At 47.3% G+C, this 20,692-nt stretch overlaps 1 protein-coding gene across 4 annotated transcripts in view; it reads left to right on the forward strand.

The window, feature by feature from the left end:
- Positions 1-1,439: 1,439 nt before the first annotated feature.
- The window catches only part of NEURL1 (neuralized E3 ubiquitin protein ligase 1), a 76,536-nt gene continuing 57,283 nt past the window's right edge, over positions 1,440-20,692 (forward strand). The window contains exons 1-3 of one of the 4 annotated variants that reach the window (XM_036223665.1): positions 1,440-1,458; positions 6,469-7,502; positions 8,659-8,766. In XM_036223665.1, coding sequence (XP_036079558.1) covers positions 7,418-7,502; positions 8,659-8,766 — 193 coding nt within the window. In that variant the 5' untranslated portion in view covers positions 1,440-1,458; positions 6,469-7,417. Of the gene's footprint in view, positions 1,459-6,466; positions 7,503-8,658; positions 8,767-15,927; positions 16,910-20,692 lie in introns of those variants that run through there. The other 3 variants (XM_036223666.1, XM_016154477.2, XM_016154476.2) reach the window with 3 other exon arrangements.

Here is a 20,692-nt window from a genome sequence, read left to right on the forward strand (position 1 = left end):
GAGAAGGATGAATAGGAAGAGCAAAGAGAATTCTTGGGACCACGAAACCTGACATTATGGTAGATACATGACATTTTACGTTTGTCCAAACACGTAGAGTGTACACCAAGAGTGAACCCTAATGTAAACCACAGGCTCTGGGTGATAACGATATGTCAGTGTAGGTTTATCAGCTGTAACAAATGTACCACTCTGGTGAGGGGTATTGATAATGGGGGAGTCTACCCAAATGTGGAGACAGGAGGTATATGGGAAATATACCTCTGTACTTCCACCCAGTTTTGCTGTGAGTCTAAAACTGCTCTAAAAAATTAAGTCTATTTTTACAAAAGGATTCTCTCGCTCTCCTCTTAGGGTGCACCTGCACTCTATACTAACGATTCTCAAACTTAGCATGCATCAGAATCATCTACAGAGGAGATGGTAAATAAAACGCAGATTCCCAGGCATCGCCCCAAGGGATTCTGGTTAAATCAAATCTGATGAAGGTCATTAATTGATCACACTTTGGGAAACTGCTTCACACGGGCATGCATTCTAGTTGAGAGGATAATGTTTGAAGAATGCCTGCAAGCTTTCCCGGGGACAGCCGGACACCACACAGGGCCAGGCGAGTGTAGGCTCTTACTCGAGCAGAGCTAATCACATTGCAAGGTAGAGCAGGTAGTGGCTGTGCAGGGAGGGAGAACCCCAGCCCCCTCCTCTGCTCCACAGACACACTCACCCTCTAGGAGGCAGCCCCTAGGTCCAGGACCAATTGTAAGATCTTCATAGACTCCCAAACTGTTATCTTTAGAGCCCAACCCTATCAGGTCAAATATACTAAAATATACTATATCTCACATTAAACATAATTTTCCTGCCTTGAACGTTTTGAAATAATGTTTTATAAATTTGGCTTTTTGAATCATTGGACTACAAGGAACTTATTGAATTTACAATTGCTTTTATTTCTAAGCAATCATGCATGTGCTGTATTTCTTGGCAAGTGAGAAAAACCTGCAATTGTCTTTAAATACAATGAAATCTGTGAGTACTCATTTAACGATTAATGATGTTGACACAACATTAAGTTTTGTAGGCAGGTAAATACCACTTATTAATTCTGATTAAAAAATTTTCCTGTCATAATTTGGAGCCATTATGTTTTTTTTCAATCCTTTAGAAAACCCATAGGTCTAAGTCCTGGGGCTATAGTGCCCATAAATAAAAATCCAGACCTGAGGTCTAGCATTCCTAAATTTGCCTCTAAAAGGACAGGCAGAGGTCTCTGCAAGACGCAGAAAGGAAAATGCCCACCACCAGAAAAAGGACGACGAGTATCCCTGTCTAGGAAACTTGTATAGTGACTTCCCAGCGTCCCTTGACCATCCCAGACCAACTTGCTCAATAATCTTTTTACTTTTTTATCTCCATAGTTTTGCCTTTTCCAGAATGTCATATTGTTGGAATCATACAGTAAGTAGCCTTTTCAGATGGGTTTTTTTTTTCACTTAGTTATATGCATTTAAGTTTCCTCCATGTCTCTTTATGGCTTGATAGCTCATTTCTTTTTAGTGCCAAATACTATTCCAGCATATGGATGTACATAATTTATCTGTTCACCTACTAACGGGCTTCTTGGTTGCTTCCAGATTTTGGCAATTATAACAGCCACTAACATCTGCTATAACTATCCCTGTGCAGGTTTTTGCGTAGACATAAGTTTTCAGTTGCTTTGGGTAAATATTAAGGAGCCCAATCACTGGATCTTATGGTCAGAGACTGTTTAGTTTTGTAAGAAACCACCAAACTATATTGCAAAGTGGCCGTACCACTTTATATTTTTACCGGAGAGTTCCCGTTGCTCCACATCCTCACTAGCATTTTTTGTTGTCAGTGTTTTGGATTTTTGCCATTCTAATAAGTGTGTAGTGATATCTCGTTGTTGTTTTGAATTGCGCTTCCCTGAAGACATATAATGTGGAGCGTCTGTTCCTATGCTTATTTTTCATCTGCATATCTTTTTCGGTGAGGTGTCTAGTAAGGTCTCTGGCTCATCTTTGAAATCAGGTTGTTTGTTTTCTTATGGTTGAGTTTTAAGAGTTCTTTGTATATTTTGGAAAAATATTTTATCAGATATGCCTTTCGATAATATTTTCTCCCAGTTTGTGGGTTGTCTTCTTATTCTCTTGATAGTGTCATTCACAGAGCAGAAAAGTGTAATTTTAATGAAGCCCAGCTTATCAACTCTTGCTTTTATGGTTCATGCCTTTGGTGTTGTTTCTAAAAAGTCACTGACAAACCCAAAGCCATCTGGATTTTCTCCTATGTTATCTTCCAGGAGTTTTATAGTTATGCATTTTATATTTAGAACTGTGATCTGTTTTGAGTTAATTTTTGCGAAAGGTGTAAGGTCTGTGTCTAGATTAATTATTTTGCATGTGGATGTCCAGTTGGTCATAAACCATTATCTTTGCTCCATTGTATTGCCTTTGCTCCTTTGTCAAAGATCAGTTGACTATTTTTATATGGGTTTATTTCTGGGTTCTCTGCTCTGTTCTATTGATCCATATTTATCTATTATTTCACCAATTCCACACAGTCTTGGTTACTGTGGCTTTATAATACATCTTGAAGTTGGGTAGTGTCAGTCCTCCGACTTTGTTCTCCAATATTGCATTGGTTATTCTGGGTCTTTGACCTCTCCCTACACACTTTAGAATCAGTTTGTCGATATCCACAAAATAACTTGCTGGGACTTTGGTTGAGATCCACTGAATCGATAGATCAAGGTGGGCAGAACTGACATTGTGACAACATTGAGACCTACTGTGTGTTCAGCCCTAAACTTAGTCCCGGGAGGTGGGAAACTAGACTGGAGTACACAGAAGCACAGGGCAGGCTCCCCTGTGGCGCTGGCAAGGAAACCACCTCACACAGTGCCAGGCATGCCAGGTGGAGCTCAGGAACTGGTCACTGAGACGAGGAGCGACACCAAACTCTAACGCACCTGGGAATCAGGCAGTGTGGTGCCCGTTGCATACCAAGATGAGCAGTCCAGACTCCCATTCTTCGAAGGGACGGCCTTGTCTCAGGGAAAACTTTGTGGGAAAGGTACTTTTGGGAAGGGAACTGGACAGGTGGGCTGGTCTGAGCAAAGCTCTCTGGCTGACTGGGTGGCTGTATTGACAGGCTAATTCACTGATTTATTTGTTCATTGATTCATGGAATAAATATTGATTGAGTATCAGGTGCTCAGGGATCCTCCCGACAACATGTCCAGCTGCCCCCTGTAGTTCAGGCAGGACAACCCTGTATAAGTTTTCTGATGGGCTGATAACTATGGGCTAGGATCGGAGATGGCAGGGGGGCCCTGTATTCTGCTTGGGATGATTGTGGCTGTTTCCTATTTTAAGGTTAGTTTCTCAACATGGAGGGACATGTTATATTGACTAGGGTGGTTTCAAGTTTATGGGAATCCAACTTGGCTTAGATGAATCTTACTCTTTCACTCTTTCCTGAGTGGTGGAGGATCATCCCTGTGCCTAGTTCTGGGCTTAGCATCCAGGAGCCCAGGGAAGGAAGAAAGGAAATTCTCAAATATATTATTATTTGATCAACGTGGAGACTCTTCAAGATTGAATTAAAAAAAAAAAAAAAAAGGGCTGGGCAAGGAACAAAAAGAGAAGAGAGACAACAGCCAGGAGAGAAAATGACAAGGGTGCGGAGGAGCTGAGAAGGTAGGGAGAAGGGCAGAAAGACAGAAGGAGGGAGAGAAACGAGGGAGAGAGAAGGAAGAGCTGCTGAAAGAGGCTGGGTCCCGCCCCGTGTCCCCACCTGAGCACTGGTGAGAGCACTTGGCACTCACACACCAGGACACATGTGTACACACACATAGATACACGTGTACAACACGCAGACGTGTGTGCACTCACATCCACCCCCTTGGGCACCGCCTTCAGAAGCTATAGTGCCGGAGAGGCTGGGTTGCCACAGTGACAGGTGCTGGAGCATCACCTTATGGGTATTAATAGCTTCCATTGAAACCAGCAAAACGGTGACTTCATCCAGCCCCAGTCTCTCTGGCAGGTTCCTTCTCCCTCCTGCCATACAGGATAGGACTGGGAAGGGCCCCCAGGGCCACACAGGCCACTTCCCTGCCGGCTGGCGGCAGCCTTGGTGAAGGATGGTTTGAAGGCCTTGGAGGTTCTGTCCACTGTTGGAGGTGGGAGAGGAGGGTGCTGGAGTTCTTCCATCCTCTGAGCTGGGTCTAACCATAGCCCCTGCTAGGAAAGGGTTTCTGAGGCACAGGACCCCTCAGAGAGGCCACTCTCAGCTTCTCTGGGGCCCATGCAATCACACTGTCTTCTCTGGGGCCCGGCCTGGCCAGGGATTGCACTCAGTTGACATTTGATAGTTTTGTCTCCTCCCACAGTACAGAGCTCCTGGGGAGAGTTAGGGCCAGGCTGGGAGGTGCCCTAGGGTGCAAAATTTCAGAGGCACTAACTCTCAGACTCAAGCAAGTGCAAAGTTGGCACGGCATGATCCTCAGAGCTTGTGCCTCCTTATGTTTTACTCCAGAGATGCCTCACTGCCTCATCCTAATCCTGGTCCTGCTGATACTCCCATTATCTCCTCAACCCTCTTGGGTCAGAGGAAGTTTCGGTCCTGCCTTTAGGTCCCTGCCTCCATCCCTAATGCCTCTCACCTTCCTGTGGAGCCCCCTGGATCAGGCTGCTCTGAGCTGCAGAGGGTGTTGCTGCTTTTGGACTCAGCAGGCAGTACCAGTCTCTTGGCCCTCTCTTCCCTCCTTCCCCTTGACTTTCTCCATCTCCCCCTACTTGGCCCATAGCCCCAGGTTCAGACCACATGGGGCCTGTGACATCTCTGCTGTTCCTTACCTTCGGGGCCTCACCCCACACTATGCCCTGGTCCATGTTCTAGTTCCTCTAACCCAGGAAGAGAGATTAGGGCTCCAGGAAGGGCCTGAGCCTCCCCACAGCCACTGTCTGTAAATAATACCAAGGGCCTCACACTTCACACACACTCCAAGGGAATTAGTCTCGTCTTCACAGGGCCTTCAGATTTATTCTGATGCCAGCAGCATCTCCCAGTGACCTCATTCCAGCAGACTTAAGGGGGGGGTATGTGAGTGTGTGTGTGTATGTATTTGTATAGAAGTGAGTGTGCAAGAGAATGTAGAAGTGTGTGTGCAAATGTGTGAGTGTGCTGCCATTCAGAGTCCATGGATTTCTGATGCATGAGTCATCAGCTGGGAGTGAGCCTCAGGAAAATACACCCATAAATAAGACAGCACCCCTGACCTGCCATGTCCATTCTGCAGCTGGCTGGGCACGTGATCCTGGGCATCTGAGAGGCTGGAGGCAGGGGTGGGGGCTGTTTTTCCCTCCAGACCCCAGAGAGCAGCTGTCATAGATATTTCTAGCTTGCCTAGAGTCCCAGACATTTAAGGATGTGATGCCTGCAATGGGGTGGGGGTGGAGGGTGAGGGAGGGAAATGAAGGGCTGTTCTGAGGCTTTACAGGGATCTTAGTGGAGTTCTGCTGACAGGCAGGGGGATTCATCCATTCCACAAGTATATTTAATCTTCTGTCATGTGCCAGGCACTCACCGAGGGGCTGGGGGTGTCATGGTAAATGGAGTTGAGCTGCTCTTTCCCCTCACAGATCTTATGTTCTGGTGGGGGAGACAGAACGAAACAAGGGGAAAGGCTACTTTCAAACTAATTCTAGAAAATAAAACTGAATAATGGTATGGAAAGTGACTGAGTGGTGGGGGCTCTTTAGTTGGGGCGATCAGAGAAGGTCAGGAGGTGACACATGAACTACCCGAATAATAAAAGACTTGAGGGAAGAATCTTCTATAACAGGGTGGATGAGATGCCCATTGCCAGCACACGTCCTGGCTGTTTCTGGATCAGAGTTGTCGAAGCCAGTCAGGAAGCCAGAGGTGACCTAGAGGAGCAGGCAGTCAGATTCTCTGAGGGGAACTTGGCTCATTTTCTACCCTTGACAGAGTAGGAGAGGGAGATGCCACATGTCCAGGTAGGAGGAGAATGACTCCCTTTCCCTCCCTGCAGGATTCCTACAGGATGGAAGAGTCCTGTAAACAAGCTACTTGCTGAAAGCTCCCTTCCTCCAGGAAGCTTTCTTTGACTGCTATAAGCTGCAGTGGTCTCCCTTCCCCCAACTCTCATACCTGACAGAACCACTCAGTGAAGAGTGGGTGGTTCTCTGATGGTTTGTCCCTGAGATTTGTTCCCCCGGCTTGGCCTAGGTCCAGTTTGTATTTATCTAAAGGCCCCCGATGCTATGTGTCTAGTAACCAGACAGCCTGGGGTTCTTGTTTTAAGCCCTTGTCTCTCGAGAACTTACTGAGTGGAGGGGCAAGTGCTGGGGGTTCCTAATGTCACTTCATTTATTTAATCATCCATTCACTTATTAAAATTTTTTTTTTCCCTTTGAGCTTTTACTAGGTGCCAGGCCCCTCGCCGGGCTCCCAGGGAGTCCAATGTTCTTGCTGTACCGTTTCTCTTGTTTTCAAGACAGCGTTCCGCTGTCCATGAGAGGAATAAACCGAATCCCTGGAACCCAACCTTTGCTTGAAATCTTACCGCCACCCGGGCCGGGAGGACCCCGCGCAGCGGAGTTTCTGGCAGCCGAGAACGCGGCGCGCTGCGAACCACCTCTGGCCGAACAGGCGTGCACGTGTCACTAAGACGCTCATTCACCGGCGCAGCTGTCACCATAACAACCAGAGCAAGGGAATCCTGGCGACCGCTGTGGGCGGGGGTGGAAGCGGCCGCGGCCGGAGCGCGACAGCCGGGGCGGGGGGAGACCAACCACCGCGGGAGCGCCCAGCACGCCCCGCGCTCCGCGAAGCCCAGCTCCATGCCGACTCGCCGGTAGGAGGGCGCCACGCACGTCGCCGCAGCGGCCGTCCCCGCGGGCGGGGACCGAGCCTGCAGCCGAGTCGCTGAGCCGCCGGGCAGGCCGAGCCGCTCAGCGCTCGCGCCAGGAGCACTGACTCTATGGCCCCGGAGGAGCGCGCCGGAGCCACCGCACCGCCCACCGCCAGCCGAAACCCGAGCGCCAGCCGGAGGAAGAGCGCCGCCGGCCCCGACCTAGGGGCCCTCCCGCGGCCCCCGCCCCCATCCCCGCCGCGGGCAATGGCAGGCAGGTAGCCGGCTAGCTCCAAGACCCTCGCGGCGGGCAGGACCCGCGGAGGACCGCAGAGCCCAGAGAGAGGGAGGAGAGGAGCAGCCCGCCCGCCCTCGGCCGCAGCCCCACCAGGGTCCTCCCCCGGCGGCGCGCGCCCGGGCGCGCGCGCGCACACACACTGGCACTCCGTACCTCCGCTCCTGCCCAGCCTCGCCTGCCCTCCGCGAGTGCCGAACCCCCTGGGGCCGGATGCCATGGGTAACAACTTCTCCAGTATCCCCTCTCTGCCCCGAGGAAACCCGAATCGGCCGCCGCGGGGCCACCCGCAAAACCTCAAAGGTAAGGCTCCGCTGGGCCGGGCGCAGCTGGAAGACTGGGGCTCAGGTAGAGGGGCCGGAAGAGATGGAGAGGTGTGGTTGGGAAGGACAGGCAGGTGCCACCTGTTGTGCGTATTTGGAGACAGGAGATGCACATCTGGCCATGGAGGTGGGCTTGGGTGGGGGGCGGCCGGTGGTGATGGTGGAAACCCGGAGGATGGCGTTTGGAGGGGTCTGCGCAGTTCTCCCTGCCAGCACTGGGAACGTCACTGGAGTCCCCTCAGGCCATGATGCTTGGCGAGCGTGCAGGCGTGAGGAAGGGCATTTGCGGGTTGTATAGGGCAGTGTGGCAAGAGGCTCAGGCCCTATAGCTGTGCTTCTCAAGGGAGACCACACGGTCTCCGTTTTCATTTGCCCAGGGCTGGAGAGGCCACGCTGGAAGCACTAGTTGCATTTCCAACTGAAGGGTCTAAAAGATCCAGAACTGATTTAGAACAGCCTGGAAGAAGCAGCCAGAGCCGGTGGTCTCTGGGGTCTTCTGCGGCTGTTGACTTTTTGCATCCATTGAATCGTCTTGGTTTCTGGTTCCCCCAAAAGCCAGAAGTCCAGTTGAAACCCTGGAAAGGAAAGGCTGGGATTCTTGAAACAGGAAGGTTTACCAGGAAAGTCTTTGCCTTCTGAATCTCTGACCCACCTAACACCCTCAGGGAGGCCTTAGTCCCAGTTTTTGGCCTTGCAGCTTCCAGTGCTGTCTCTGACCTTTGCAAGACACAGCTGGATCCTCCCAGGCCCTCAGACCCTACTGATTCCCTTTAGGGAGCTGCTTTTCCAAAACCCTCAGAACTAGCCAGCACTTGTCCTGGGCATTCTGATGGCTAAGAGTCAGGAAGGGAGGCCATTGGCTTTTGTAAAGAACAACCCACTTCTTCAGCCCCCAGGTTATGAAAAGGATTGTAGTAATGCCCTTTGACAAAGCATTGATGGTTACCAAGAAGTTGCACAAGCACCTTTTCCCGTGAGCAAGGAAACTGGTCTGGGGAGTCAGCAGTGCTAATCAGACCCATTTTACAGTTGAGGAGAAGGTGCAATGATTTCAGGTTCCCAAAGCCAGTGAGAGGCAGCGCTAGGCTTCAGAATATCTTCTGACTTGGAATTCTGTCCTCTCTTTTGCTGGACAGTTAACCTTCAAGACTGGGGGAGAGGAGGAGAGACGGGACCACCGTCCTGCATTCTAACTCCAACTCTTTCAGAACTTCAGCTCTCACTCGGCCCGGGAAAATCAATGGGTTTGTTGTGTCTTTCTGGAAATTAATATGGCGGTACATGTCAAGACCTTTTGAAATATCATACTTATTGGCCCCGTGATTCCACCTAGAGGAATTGATCCTACGGAAATGGAGATGCAGGAAAATACTTATATACTATGCTAAGATGTTCATGGAAGTGTTATTTATAACAGGAAAAGAACCTAAAAGCCGTGTGATCATGGTATATCCTCTTGGTGGAGTATTATGCAATTTTTAAAATGATATTTTTGAAGAATATTTGATAACTCAGAAAAATGCTCACAGCAGCATAATGACAGTTGAAAAAGCAGAATACAAAATTGCATAGACTGTAAGATCCCAATTTTGTTAAAAAAATGATATGAATGCCAAAAAATATCAACCATGGAAAGAAAGTTTCCAAAAGGTCAACAATGGTTTCCTCTAGGTAGTGGGATCACATAAGATTTTTCTTTCCTTATTTATATTTTTCTCATTTCTAATATTTCTACAATCAGCATTATTTTTTATAATCTGAAATAAATTTTAAGTATTAACATGTATAAAGACTGTTTCTGAGTGTTGAAAACAGATTCCCAATGATGGAGGAAGCTATTGGCATCTTCTCCCTTATACATGAGAAGAATGAGGGAAAAGAACAGTGATTGGCCCAGTTACTCAGTGAGTTAGTGAACAGAAGGCGGCAAAGCCAGGCTAAGTTCTTCAAGGCTGGGGTTAGCTCAGGGCCGGTGAGGTGGCTTGGTGTTTTAATGCTCACAAACTGCCCGAAAAGATCCTGCTTCATCCTTGACCCTAGGGAAGCCCAGAGTAGGCCTTCATAATTGCACCTCTTTTTACTTAAAGTTTGGAATTGTGAGGATGTGAACTCTCTGTGGCTGGTGTCTTTGGCAAGGGAGAAAGTGGGCAGGAGAGGGTCTGAGGCCCTCTCACCTCTGGACTCCACCCTAGCTTCCTCTTCTGCCTGACTCCCCACCTGCCTGTCCTGGGAAGCGCCCCTTCTGCTGCCTCCCTGGTTTGCAGGTTCGTTTCTTCTTCCATGGGAATAAATTGTGGATAAATTCTCTCCTGGTTATTTCCTTCCCCCTGAGCATCTCTCTTCAGGCTTGATTTACCAGAATCCACTCTCCCCTGCCCCTACCCACCTACCGGAGGTGGCCATGAGAATTTTGATTTTGTTCCTTTTAAGCCTAAGGTGAAAGATCAGAGCACGTCCATGAAAGCACCTATGGGTGCCCTCCATCCTTCATCCAGGGTCCACCGATCCTCCTCCTCAGCCTAACGTCTCCTCACCCTGCCAGAGCCATCAGCTTTATTCTGTGATTATTTTAGTGTTCACTCCAAATTACCTTCTAACCTAGGAGTCTTCTCTGATATGTCAGTGGTCAATCCATTCCACTTGTATTGGTGTTGACATTGATCCTGGCTGTGATTCTAAGACTCTCCACCCAGAGTTTTGCTGGGATTGTTTCGGTACTCACCCAGAATTCAGCTCTAATTCTTATCTGGGGGCTGGGAACTCTTGATTTTTTTCTCTCCTATAATTGCAATCTCTATTGATTTCTCACCATTTTAATGAAAACAACTGGAAGAGGCCTGGTATAATAGGGACCCTGGGACTCATTGCAGATCTAAGATTGGTCTGGTTGTCAGGCTGATGTGAAATAAGGCTCATCCATCACCTGTCAGGTGGTAGACTTTGGTCTTCTTCCTGGATACACACTGACCTCACTCCACTGCTGATAATTCCCACCAGGGTCTGAGTATTGTTGGTTTAGGAGTGTACAAGGGAGAGGTCCAAGGTATAGCTCTGGCTTAGGACCAACAGACAGTTACGAAGAGCTGCTGTGTGCCTGGCTCAGAAGTGAGGGCTCTTGACATCCCTGTATATTCACGGGCTCAAGATCTACTTGAAAAGGCAAGGCTGAGGGAGGGAATGAGATTAGGTGCTTGGTTGAACTGTTGAAATCCCAGATACATATGGGCAGATGTCAGAATGAGGGATCAGGGAAAGGTTTGAACTCGACATGAAGGGAACTACAGAGATGGGGTTGATGGCAAGGGGTGCGGCAGGAGTCCTAGGGTGTGGGGAGGGGGAGAGTAGGGGAAGGGGCATACAGCAAAAGCTTGGAGGTCGGAATGAGTAGTAAGTGTGTGTATACAATCTCGGGGACGGGCACAGGGTAACTGAGCAGGGTTCATGGAGACAGATACAGAGAATGGAAATCTTCTTCCTTCCCCAGCTCTTTACAAGTGCCTCCTTGCTTGGGGGAAAGGCAGCTAGGAAACCTTTGGGGAGGGCTCCTCAGCCCCAGTGGTCACCCATAGATGGAGATTGGATGGGCCACCTTCCATCTTTTTAAAAAAATTATGGTAAAATTCACCTAACATAAAATTAACCATTTTAAGGTTTTAAAGTGTGCAATTCAGTGGCATTTAGTACATTCATAATGTTGAACAAGCACCACTTCTATCTAGTTTCAAAAGATTACTCCCCCCATACTCCCTCCCCTGAATCCCTGGTGACCATTTTCTGTCTCTGTGGATTGGCCAATTATGGCTATTTCATGTAAATTGAATCATACTATATTTGTCCTTTTGCGTCTGGCTTCTTTCACTTAGCATAATGTTTTTAAGGTTCATCTATGTTGTAACATGTACCTTCTTTTCTTTTTGTGGTTGAATACTATTCCATCGTACAGATATGCCACATTTTGTTTATCCACTGGTCAGTTGATTGATATTCGAGTTATTTCCACCTTATAGTTATTGCAAATTTTGCTGCTATGAAAATATGTTTATAAGGTTTTTTTTTGGAACAATTCTATGGGGTATATTTCTAGGAGTGAACTTTCCATCTCTTCATAGCTGGTGTTTCTTGAATTGGACATTTCACAAAGCCACTGGTTATTGTCCGTAGGGAGATTGTCCCCCTCTAGCTTTGGCTGGGTGTGATGTTGTTTCCAGAGTCTCTTTTCCATGCTGGCTGAGGCTCCTGGCTGGCAGAGGGAGGAGCCTTGATTCTTTGAGGTGGACCACAGGAACTCGTCTGCAGATCCTGAACTTCCTCACTACTCTCTGAGGGTGGGGGTGGGATGCTTCCTCTTAGGACATGGTCCTAGCCATTTTTCAGCCTTCATGTTCTCTCTGCTACAATATCTGGGGCCCTCACCCCAGATATTGCCAATAGCTGGTCTTTTTGCCTTCGTTTCCTCTTTTGACGTTGCCAGGATGATCCACCTAAAGTACTTCTTTCATTGTGCCCCTTCCCAATCCACAGCCTTCAAGGTTCTGACCAAGACTGCCATAATCAGGTATAGTCAAGGCCTCTGTTCTTTGGCCAACCCACAGATATTCCCACAGCCCTTGTCTCGGCTCCTTCCTTGGTCATCATGATGCTCACAGGTTAGCAGGTCTCCACCTCCAGTGATACAGCAGATAGACTTGGGAAAGGGGGCTGGAGGCCTCCTCTGCCATTTCAAACTTCAGAAAGGGTGGGCTGAAACAAGCCCCCGTTGAACCCTGAGCATCTATTCCACACGCCTTTTTCAGTTTTTAGTTCAGTTTGACTTTAGAACCCAATATTGTTTAATCAGAACAATAATATTTATAGCTACTGTGCGTTGGGTGGTTACCGTGTGCCATATGTGCGGTGTAGACTATTTCGATTAATATCCTGACAACCTACTGAGGGCAGTATTGTTATCACCACTTTATAGGTGAGGAAAGAGAGGCTCACACAGGTTAAGTAATTTATCCCAGACTCTGCAGTTAGTAACTGATGGAGCTGGGATTTAAACCCGGGGCTCTCTGTCTTTAGAGTTCACTGTTAGGACCAATATACTATCCTGCCCCCATAGAATTCTGTCTTCCATTGTGAGAAAGAAACTGGGGAGCAATCTCTTGGTCTCTAAACAGAGTCCCAGGTGAGGGAGAGGGAGTACCGTGACTCCCAGCCCCCTGCCCCTCCTGCCTCCCCTGCAGGGTTTTAGCCATGTAGACCTGTTGGCCAGTTATCAGACACTTTCCAGGGAACTTTCTTATTCTTTGGACCAGTGTTTCTTAAAGTCAGGTTTTTTTTTTTTTTTTTTTTTTTTTTTACATCCTGTATCAGCATCAGCATCAGCATCTGCTGGAAGCATGTCTGAAATTCAGGGTCCCAGCCCCCAGGCCAGACTCATTGCCTCAGAATATCTTGGGGATGGGGCCCCCAAACCTGCATGTTTAACAGGACTCCCAGGTCATTCTGATACACCTCAAGGTCTGAGAACTATCAAAGTTGTGGGGCCTCAGAACAGTTCCACTCTGACACTCTTGAGGTTGGTGAGATCAGGCTTCTTGGAGGAGGGGAGCCTGGAGTTAGACGGAGGAGATTTGGAGTGGAGTCATAAGGGCGTTTTGCTGAGGGCATGGCGGCAGAGGCATGGAGACAGGAAAGGTGTATGCAGGGCCAAGGAGCAGTTCCTTCCTCCTGGGGTGTGGGGCCCCCACTGGGGAGATGAGTAGGCCAATCTTCGAAGATAGGGTAGGGCCAGATCTTGGAGGGCCTTGGGCATCAGGATGAATAGTTTAGACTTTATCCTGTAGGCAGTGGGAGCCACGGCCAGCTCTGGAGCAGAGGAGTGCAGCAGCAGCAGCAGCAGCAGAACACAGGCTGAGGGGAGGAGGGAATGAAGCATCCTGAGCTGCTGGGAGGCTAATGGAGACTTCAGGGCTTCTGTCTTAGGCCAAGCTAAAAGGGCCAGGTGCGGCATCCAGGCTGACAACCTCATCTAGGGTTCCCGTGGGTGGGTGTGGAAGCATTTCTGACCTATGATTATGGTCAGCAGGGCCACTGCTCATCAGAAAAAAAAGGCATTTTCATGGAGCCCAAATCCTGATCCTAGGCACTATGCTAAGTGCATTCATGTAGGTTGATTCATTTACTCTCCCAATAAATGTGAGATAGATGCTATTATTCCCAATTTATAGGTGAGAAAATTGTGACTAATGGATGCTAAGAATTTTATCTAGAAACGGTGAACTAGGAAATGGCAAAGCTGGGCTTTCTACCCAGAACACCAAAGCCCATACAGGAGAAAAATTGGTTTTGGGGGAATTTTGCGTATTGGGGCTCTCTTTTCCCTCACCCTCTGGAATAGTATATGCCCACTTTCAAGATGTACACATTGAGGCCTGGGCATTGGCTCTAAATGACAGAGCTCAAGATGGAGGCAGGGTGAGAAAGATGGTAACAGAAAGAGGAAAAGTGGGGACAAAGGAGGGCAGGAGCTGGTCGCTGCCCGGGGGATGCCTCCAACCCAGTGTGCCAGCTGCCTGGGCCTATTTCCTGGTGGTCTGTGACTCTCTTGTTCCTGGTCCTGCACACCCAGGAGCTAGAGGGTGAGGGGCTGCTTCTCACTGAGCTGGTTGCTTTGGCAACCCTGGGCAGGATGCAAGTGGTCTCCTTGGTAACACTTGGGAAACCTGCCTGCGGGGATGGGGAGAAGTGGACTGGTCAGCGGTCAGGTTGTTGCGGGCAGAGCCAGGTCAGTCTGCTAAAACCTCAGACTTGTGACGAGGGTCAGGTTTATGGAATACCCTGGGCTGCCTGTTGGTCATTTCTAGCAAGCCGGAGTCCAGAGGCCCTGGGAGCTTGTCTGGTGAGACCGGAGGCACGAATGGGCCAGCCCAGGAAGTGGGAGGAGATGGGGGTGAGGATATGAAGGGGGGAGACTGAGCTCCTGGATGACAGATCCAGCTACAGGGTTTATTAAAAGATGCTTATCAGAGATCATTACCGGGATCCTGCTGTTCTGGGAAATGAGCAGGTGCTGACGCCTGTGGGGAGCAGGGTGGAGAGAAAAGACGGGCTAGGAGAGGAGGAGGAGGGAATAAAGCGAGTCACTGGGAGGCAGGTGGGAAGCCATGGCTTTGTGCTCCAGCGGCAGTTCTGGTGTAGGCAGGGCTCTGCACTAGGCTCCAGGACTAAAGTTCTCTCAGGGTGAGAGTTGGGGTTTCAGGGATGCTCTGATAGAAACGGCTCACTCTGTTGGTTAACAAATGCGTAGTTAGCATTTGATGCTCTCCTAGGTGTGAGGATGCAGTGGTACTCAGAACAGATGAGGGGTCACTACCAGAGAGCTTCCCCTTCAGTGGGGGAGGCAGGTGGGCACAAAAGTGACATGGACAAAAATGAATCAGAATATGATTATAATGGCTAACACGCTATGTGCTAAACTTTTTATACCTGTTCTTTCTTTTAATCTTTAAAACAACCCTGTGAAGTAAGTACCGTTATTAACCCCATTTGTGGATGGATAAACTGAGGCTTAGAGAGGTTAAGTATCTTGCCCAAGGTCACGTGGCTGGTATGAGGTAGAGTGGGGATTTTAGTCGAGATCCTTCTGATTTTGTAACACACTCTCTCCTTCTCTTTCTCTCCCTCTCTCAATAACTTTTTAATTTTAGAACAGTTTTAGATTTAGAGTTGTTGCAAAGTAGCATAGAGAGTTTTCAGCTACCCGTACCCAGTTTCCTCCATTATTAACATCTTACATTATTATAGAATATTTGTGATAGTGAATTAATATCAATACATTGTTATTAATTTCCATACTTATTCAGATTTACTCAGCTTTCCCTAAATTTTTTTTCTCTACCAGGATCCCACCCAGGATACCGCATTATATTTTTAATCACCACATTATATATTTAGGTGTCATGTCTTGGGCTCCTCTTGGTTGTGACAATTTCTTGCACCTTTCTTGTTTTTCATGACCTTGACAGTTTCGAGGATTACCGGGTAGGCATTTTGGAGACTGTCCCTCTAGTGGGATTCGTCTGATGTTTTTCTCATGATTAGATATGGTTTTAGGTGTCGGAAAGAAAGACCGTAGAGGTAAAGTGCCATTTTCATCACATTGTATCGATGGTGCATGTTGTCGACATGACATTGACCTTGATCACTGGGCTGAGGCAGTCAGTGCTTGTTAGGTTTCTTCGTTGTAAAGTTAAAGTTACACTTTTCTCCACTTTCCACGTTGTGCCCTTTGAAAGAAAGTCCCTATACACAGCCCACACTTAAGGGGTGGGGAGTTATGCTCCATCTCTTTGAGGGCAGAGAACCCACAGCTTTAAGTGCTCTACTCAACTATTTCTTTAGTTATTTACCCGAGCAGTTACGTTTAGTTAAGAACCGTGAAAGTGAAGACTAGGGAGCTATAACGGGGGAACTTGACCTGGTCCTGGGAGTCTGGGAAGGTTTCTCTAGGGAAGTGATCTGAAAATGAGTAGAGGTCGGCTTCACGTTCCATGCTGGGCATGCAACTACACATTTAGCATCCTTACCTCATCCATTAAATGCCACTGGTCACCTTAAGTGTCATTGTGACATTAAAAAAAGCTCTGCCATATTTTTAGAAGTACCCCAGAGGGGGCAGTACCACCCCAACTAAGAGAATTGAGATGGGCATTGGCGCAGGGTGTTCCTGGTACGGGGGTAGCACGAGCTCGCTCCTGTGTCTGAGGACAGAGATCAGGGCTGGCTCACCACTGCTGCCAAGTATGAGGGACTGAGTCCAGGCCGATGTGGTCCCAGCCCTCTGGGCCAAGGAGCTTTCAGCAGAAAATCATTAAGTGGCTGCTCCCTTGCCTCTCTGTCCATGGAAGAAGTTGCTGGTCACAAAGGTTGTACGTGCAGGGCTGGGGCAGAAGGAGGAGAGAGGACCTTTCTTGGGATGAAAAGAGTGGGGAGAAAAGTATGTCTTCTGGCTTACCTGGAGGGCCTTCTTTGCTTCTGTTGCCCCCAGAATGCCATCCTGGCTGCTCCAGAGGTTGGAGTGGGGACAGAAAAGGGAGAACGCTGCCGGGGGAAGGTGCTGTCACATGATTAGGATGGTGGCACTTCCACAGGCTCCTGGCTTCCACCTTCGTATGTCACCCTCGGCTGCCCCCAGCCTCCGCTTGGCATCTGCTGACAGGCTGATCTGCTCTAGGGGATGGGCCAGTCTAGAGTGTATGTGTCCAGGTGCCCCTGAGAGCAAGGGGAAGAGGTACTGGCCCTGCTCGGAGGGGAGTGAAATTGCAGAGATGTTCCAGCTGGTTCATTTCATGTGTCCGTGCTCCCTTTGTGCTGGGCATGGTGCTGGGTATAGAGGACTGAGAGGTGAGTACTGGGTATTGTCTCTGCCTTTGAAGTGCTCATAGCCCAGGCTCATCCAATTCAGACATCAGTCCACATTGGCAGAAGGGTCTTGGAGCTCTTCTCCTCTGTGACTGCTTTCTTTCCCTTTTCTTTCCCTGATCTTTCCAGCAAATGCTCCTTTGAACACATTATTCCTGCGGGGAGAGGACTGGCAGGTGGTCAGGTGTGCTTGGGGCTGGTGGAAGGGCCCCAAACATACCATAGAGATCGTTTTGTCCTCCCTCCTTTCTCTGCCCAGGTCTGGGGTTCTCAGCACCAGAGAGGGGAAGCGACTTGCCCAAGGTCATACATCTGGATTGGACTAGGTGGTAATGAAGTATCAAGGCTCTGACCTTGTAGAAATTAACTTCGGGACACTCATGGGGGATGAATGCTTCCCCTAACTGTGATATAGGCTCTCTGGAGGAGAGCTATTGAAGGGCTTTAAACAGAACAGTGATAAGATCACTGAGATGTCTTTGAAATCCCTGGAGCAAGAGAGGAGCAGGGGAGGGGCCAGGCAGGAGGTTGCTGTAGTCCTCCAGGGGACCACAATGAGCAAGGGAGGCGTGTAGATTGATTTGGGAAAGCCTTTAGAAGGTTCTGATTCTGGGGCAGTGGTCAGTGAGGCACCCAGGTGGCTTGACATGTAAAAGCTTGGATACCCTGGGAAGGTGGGCCTCTTGGGAGGTCAGGGGTATGCGTACTGATGTGTGGGTTTTTCCTGGGGAGCTGTGTTCCACCCAAGGCCTTGAGGTCTTAGAGCCAGGAGGAGAGACAGGTGAGCACAGCAGGGCTGGCCTTGAGCTCTTGGATCCATCCCTACCCCCTGGGACAGCATCAATAATTAATGTCCCCACTGCTTTTCACAGGTGGCTCCTGGGTAGGCAGAGGCAGGGTTCTGGTACCCGTGATGCATCTGGCTCCCGCTGGTTCCTGAAGCATGAGCTTTCAGTCCCGCCCTGGCCAGGCTTTCTCAGGTGACTTGGCTCCCTGAGGGGGCCAGTTCCCTCTCCCTGCCTCCCCACCCCATACATACACAAACCATAAAAGGTGGCCATAAATCAGCTGGGACAGGCCAAGGTTGCTCTGGTTTTCCCAGAGTTGAGATCAAAGCCTTAGACCCTCACCCTGGGGCTCAGTACTTATTAAATTATTAAACTGTCAAGGGAGGGGAAAGCAGGAAGGCCATCTAGTAAAACAGAATGTGGAAAAATGGGCTGAGAAATGAGGCAGCAGATGGGAAAGGGGAAGAGAGAAGAGAAAAGAGTTGTCTGTCCCCTGGGCTTGGACACTTTTCACAGGGCTGCATCTCTTACATTTGAAAAGCACTTTAACAGTCCCCTCCTGCTTTTTCCTCAAGGATCTCATTTAATTCTCATGACAAGGATTCATAGGCCCGCTTTACAGAGGAGAAACTGAGGCCCAGATTGTCACAAGATTATGAAAGTCTGTACTTCCGAGTCCTGTTCCAGGCCCTTTCTGGTTCTCTTAGTGGGGCCTCTTTGAATCAACATTAGGTTAGCACCCATTCTTTTTATTTTATTTATTTTAATTTTTTTTAAGCACCATTCTTGACCCTTGCTCCTCTGATACAGACTGGGGTGAGTGAAAAAGCCCATCCCGATCACAGTAGAACCATCCAGAGCCTCTTCCTGCCTCTGATTCCCCTGGACTCCCCTCCAGTTTCCAGGGACGAAGACAGACCTTGGACCCAATTGAGTGCCTGATCCTACCTGAGGCAATGGATTCTATCCCTGGCCCTCCCACTCCAGTTATTCTCAGGAGAACCCTTAGTTTTCCCCCAGCTTTATTGTGATGTAGTCGACAAAACTGTAATATATTTGAAGTATATAAAGTGATGATTTGATATACATATACATTATGAAATGATTCCTGCAATCAAATTAATTAACACATCCATCATCTCACATAGTTATGTTTTTTTGGGGGGTGGGCATGAAAATGCTTAAGATCTCCTCTCATAGCAAATTTCAAGTATATAGTACAGTATTATTAACTAAAGTCACCATGCTGAACATCAGATTCTCAGAACTTATTCAGCTTATAACTAAAAGTCTGTACCCTCTGACCAACCTCTGCCCATGTCCTTGACCCCTTAGCCCTTGGCAACCACAATTCAACTCTCTGTGTCTATGAGTTCAACCTCCTGTTTAAAATTATTTTTTAGATTTCACATGTAAGTGATACTATACAGTATTTGCCTTTCTCTGTCTTACTTTAATTAGCATAGTGCCTTTCAGGTTCATCCATGCTGTTACAAATGTCAAGATGCCCTTCTTTTTTACAGCTGAATAATAGTCCATTATATATATACACCACATTTTCTTTATTTATCTGCCAGCAGACACTCAGGTTATTTCCATATCTTGGCTGTTGTGCATAATGCTGCAATGAGCATGAAAGTGCAGATGTCTCTTCAAGATAGTGATTTCATTTCCTTCAGATGTATACCCAGAAGTGGGACTTCTGGGTAATGTGGTGGTTCTATTTTTAATTCTTTTGAGGAACTTCCATACTGTTTTCCAAAATGGTTGTATCAATTTATATTCCTACCAACAGCATATAAAGGTTCCTTTTCTCCACATCCTCATCAATATTTGTTATCTCTTTTGGGTAATAGACATCCTAGCAGGTGTGAGGTGATATCTCATTGAGGTTTTGACTTGCATTTCCTTGATGATTGAGCACCTTTTCATATACCTGTTGGCCATTTGTATTTTTCCTCTGGAAAAATGACTCTCTCTGGAAAAATGACTATTCAGGTCCTTGCCCATTTTTTAATTGAGTTATTATTTTTTCACTATTGAGTTATGAGAGTTCCTTATATATTTTGGATATTAACCCCTTATCAGATGTATGGTTCTTTAATATTTTCTCCCATTCTATAGATTGCCTACCTGTTCATTTTGTTGATTGTTTCCTTTGGTGTGTAGAAAATTTGATGTAGTCTCATTTGTTTATTTTTTTCTTTTGTTGCCTGTTCTTTAGCTGTCAAATCCAAAAATTCATTGCCAAGATCAATGTCAAGGAGCTTTCTCTCTATGTTTTCTTTTAGGAGTTTTATGGTTTCAGGTCTTATGTTCAGATCTTTAATTCATTTCGAGTTGATTTTTGTATATGGTATAAAATAAGTGTCCAGTTTAATTCCTTTGCATGTGGATATCCATTTATTGAAGGGACTCTCCTTTTCCCATTGTATATTCTTGGCACCTTTGTTGAAAACTAATTGACCATATATGTGTGGGTTTGTTTCTGCACTGTCTTATTTTATCCCATTGACCTCTATGCCTGTTTTTATACCAATATCGTACCATTTTGATTACTACAACTTTGAAATATAGCTTGAAATCAAGAGTGTGATGCCTCCAGCTTTGCTCTTTTTGCTAAAGATTGGTTAAGCTATTCAGGGGTCTTTAGTGGTTCCATACAAATTTTGAGATTTTTTTTTTCCACTTTTGTAAAAAATGCCATTGGAATTTTGATAGGCATTGAATTGAATCTGTAGATTGCTTTGGGTAGTATGGATATTTTAACTATCAATTCTTTCAATCTGTTAACGTGAAATTTATTTGTGTCTCTATTTATTTGTGTCTTCTTCAATTTCTTTCATTAATGTTTCATAGTTTTCAATGTACAGATCTTTTACTTCCTTGATTAAATTTATCCCTAAGTATTTTATTCTTTTTGATGCTATTGTAAATGGGTTTGTCTTCTTAATTTCTTTTTTGCACAGTTAGTGAC

The sequence above is a fragment of the Rousettus aegyptiacus genome, unplaced genomic scaffold (assembly GCF_014176215.1).
Source record: "Rousettus aegyptiacus isolate mRouAeg1 unplaced genomic scaffold, mRouAeg1.p scaffold_m13_p_6, whole genome shotgun sequence".
Taxonomy (NCBI): domain Eukaryota; kingdom Metazoa; phylum Chordata; class Mammalia; order Chiroptera; family Pteropodidae; genus Rousettus; species Rousettus aegyptiacus.